Raw genomic sequence first — 2,560 nt, 5'->3', positions numbered from 1 at the left:
GAGATGTCTATCGGTGGTCCATTCTGACGTCTTCAGGTCAGGAGGTGCCATTTGACTGGACGGGGCAAACTTTAACAGGACGGCATGGTGCTTATGTGTCTATAAAAGCTTTTGCTTTCTGGAGTTTCAGGGAAGATAAGTTTTGGATTTCTCTAAATGCAGCAACTTGGAGTGGACTCACCTTGGTCTTAAGGTATCCTTTCATTATTCACCATGTCCCTATTACCATAGACTGCAAAATTCTTCCAGAAAAAGGAATTTCCTTCATTACTCAGTTTGTTGTCATTTGTACTCATTTCAAGCAGAAGAACATTGTTCTTACATATAAAATAATAGTTCCTGATGTACATGGTTTTGGTGAAATCAGTTCTTTGAAAGAGAATAACTTTGGATCCATCCTGTATTTGGGGAAGAATTCCACATCGCCCCCTTCCTTTCTCCCTGTTGGTGTGCTGGACAGTCATTATGCCTTGAAAATAATTGCTCAGGCATATAATACCTCTCTGGGAGCTTTTTCCCAGGTGAACTTGTATGCCACTGTGCGGCCTCCCACTGACGTAAAGTCATCAACGACTGTGCTGGAGGAGTTATCCAACTTCACCACGGGACCAAATTCCTCCCTGTCCACTTTGCTTCAACAGCAGGATTTTCTAAATGCAAGTTATTTAATATACGTAGTAGCTTCTGTCATGAATAGCATGAAAACCGACGCAAGTCTGCAAGCTGACAAAATTAAACTCCGAGAACACCTTTTCAATCAGACACTCATTCTTCCTATAAACACTTTGGTGAATATTAGCCAGGTGGTCATGGCTATTACTAAATTAACAGAGAAAACCTCTGAGATCAGTGCATTCTCTCAGAAACTGGCCACGGTGAGGACTTGGCAAGCAAGCCAAACCCTCCAAGATAGTCATCAGAGAGATAAGAGCATTTCTTCTGAGCAAATAGAAAGTGTGTGCACTGGAATATTAACAACCTTGTCTAACATCCTGAAACTGCTGGTTCATTATGAAGTGTTCGAGGAGCCTTTCCACGTGGTTGAATCTCTAGCAGATACGGTATTGGCTGTGAAGGTGCCAGAGAATGAGACCACTGCCTTGAGGACCTCCAACTTTAAAATGCATGTCAAGAAAACCGAAAAGTGGAATGTTACCAAGTTCTTCAGCACCCAGAAGCACTGTCAGAATTGTTTTTATCCCACCGTAAATGTGGACAGCGTTGCTAGCCTGCCTGCCAACGCTCCCATTTCCACGATGTTTTGTGAATTTGCGGATGACCCTTTCCCTTGGCTAAATTATGGGGAAAACATTTTGACCCAGGTGGTTGGATTCCGAATGACAGGAGTCGAGGTCACGGGTGACGTGATTGAGATCCCACCTGATGCAGTGGAAGTGTACCTCATCAGGAAAAACCTGAGCTTTGGAACTTTCAATCTCACGATGGGACCCAGCTCAGAGCCTTATGCCGTGGATGAGTCATCGGCAAAGACGACAGGGGCGTTCAGCTTTGTTGTGGACAGTGCAGCAGGGAGGGACGTGTTGATCCACATCCTGACAGACGTGTCCGTCTTGTTCACGGTGGCTGTGTACGCGGGCCGTGAGATCACACCCAGCTCTTTTATGACCAGCTACCTGGTGCCCCATAAAATCCCTCCAATTGCCAACGAGAGTGACCTATTTGACCCGGAGTGTCCGGTGAAGGAGGCCCGAGTGGTCTGCCTCCCCGCAGCCCTGGTGCAGGTCATAGCTCAGCGAACCGATTCCTCTGAGTGCACCATCACTGTGGTTCTACAGGCACCTCGTTTCGTCCTAAAAGCCAATAACAAGTTGGTGAGAATTTCTGTTTTCAGCATCACGTGCTTGAATATGTTTGGGATCCAGAGTGACTGGAGAGAAGATACCTGCGTTGTGGGAGAGAAGACCACTTGGCAAAGAGTGCACTGTATCTGCAAGAACCCACGGCGGGCCAAACGGCAGCTGGATATAATCAAACAGGCCAACCTTCACCTGCGTACCCACTATTTGACAGCCAGGGTGATCGTGGTCCCTAACCCTGTGGATCTACAACTGGAGGTCATCAAGAACGTCACCCAAAACCCTGTGACCCTCTTCACGGTACTTCTCATTATGTTGTTGTACTTGATCCTGGCGTTCTGGGCCTTGCACAGAGATGAAACGGACCAGTATCTTAGGAACCATGTGATAGTTCTCCTTGATAACGATCCTTATGATAATGTGTGTTACCTAGTCACTGTTTTTACAGGAAGCCGTTGTGGTTCTGGCACCAGGGCCAATGTCTTTATCCAACTGCACGGAACCGAAGGTAGCAGCCATGTGCACTGTTTAAGCCATCCACAATTTACAACCCTCTACCGAGGAAGCATCTGCACTTTCCTCCTAGCGACGGAAAAGGACTTGGGCGACATCCATTCCCTCCGCGTGTGGCACAACAATGAGGGCAGGTCCCCTGAATGGTATTTAAGTAGAATCAAAGTGGAGAATCTGTTCACCAGACACATCTGGCTCTTCATGTGCCGAGAATGGCTTTCTACTGACAC

General features: G+C 46.9%; 1 protein-coding gene across 1 annotated transcript; it reads left to right on the top strand.

Annotated features, from left to right (window-relative positions):
• Positions 1 to 5: 5 nt before the first annotated feature.
• Positions 6 to 2,555, top strand: LOC120859966 (polycystic kidney disease and receptor for egg jelly-related protein-like; the record flags this gene model as incomplete). The annotated part of the gene is made up of 1 exon (XM_040235848.1): positions 6 to 2,555. A coding segment is annotated over one exon (2,550 nt), but the record flags the coding sequence as incomplete, so codon positions are not given.
• Positions 2,556 to 2,560: the final 5 nt, after the last annotated feature.

The sequence above is a fragment of the Oryx dammah genome, unplaced genomic scaffold (assembly GCF_014754425.2).
Source record: "Oryx dammah isolate SB20612 unplaced genomic scaffold, SCBI_Odam_1.1 HiC_scaffold_5358, whole genome shotgun sequence".
In the NCBI taxonomy this organism is placed as follows: Eukaryota; Metazoa; Chordata; class Mammalia; order Artiodactyla; family Bovidae; genus Oryx; species Oryx dammah.
The sequence above is the reverse complement of the archived record's forward strand: the minus strand, read 5'-3'. Positions and strand labels throughout refer to the sequence as shown.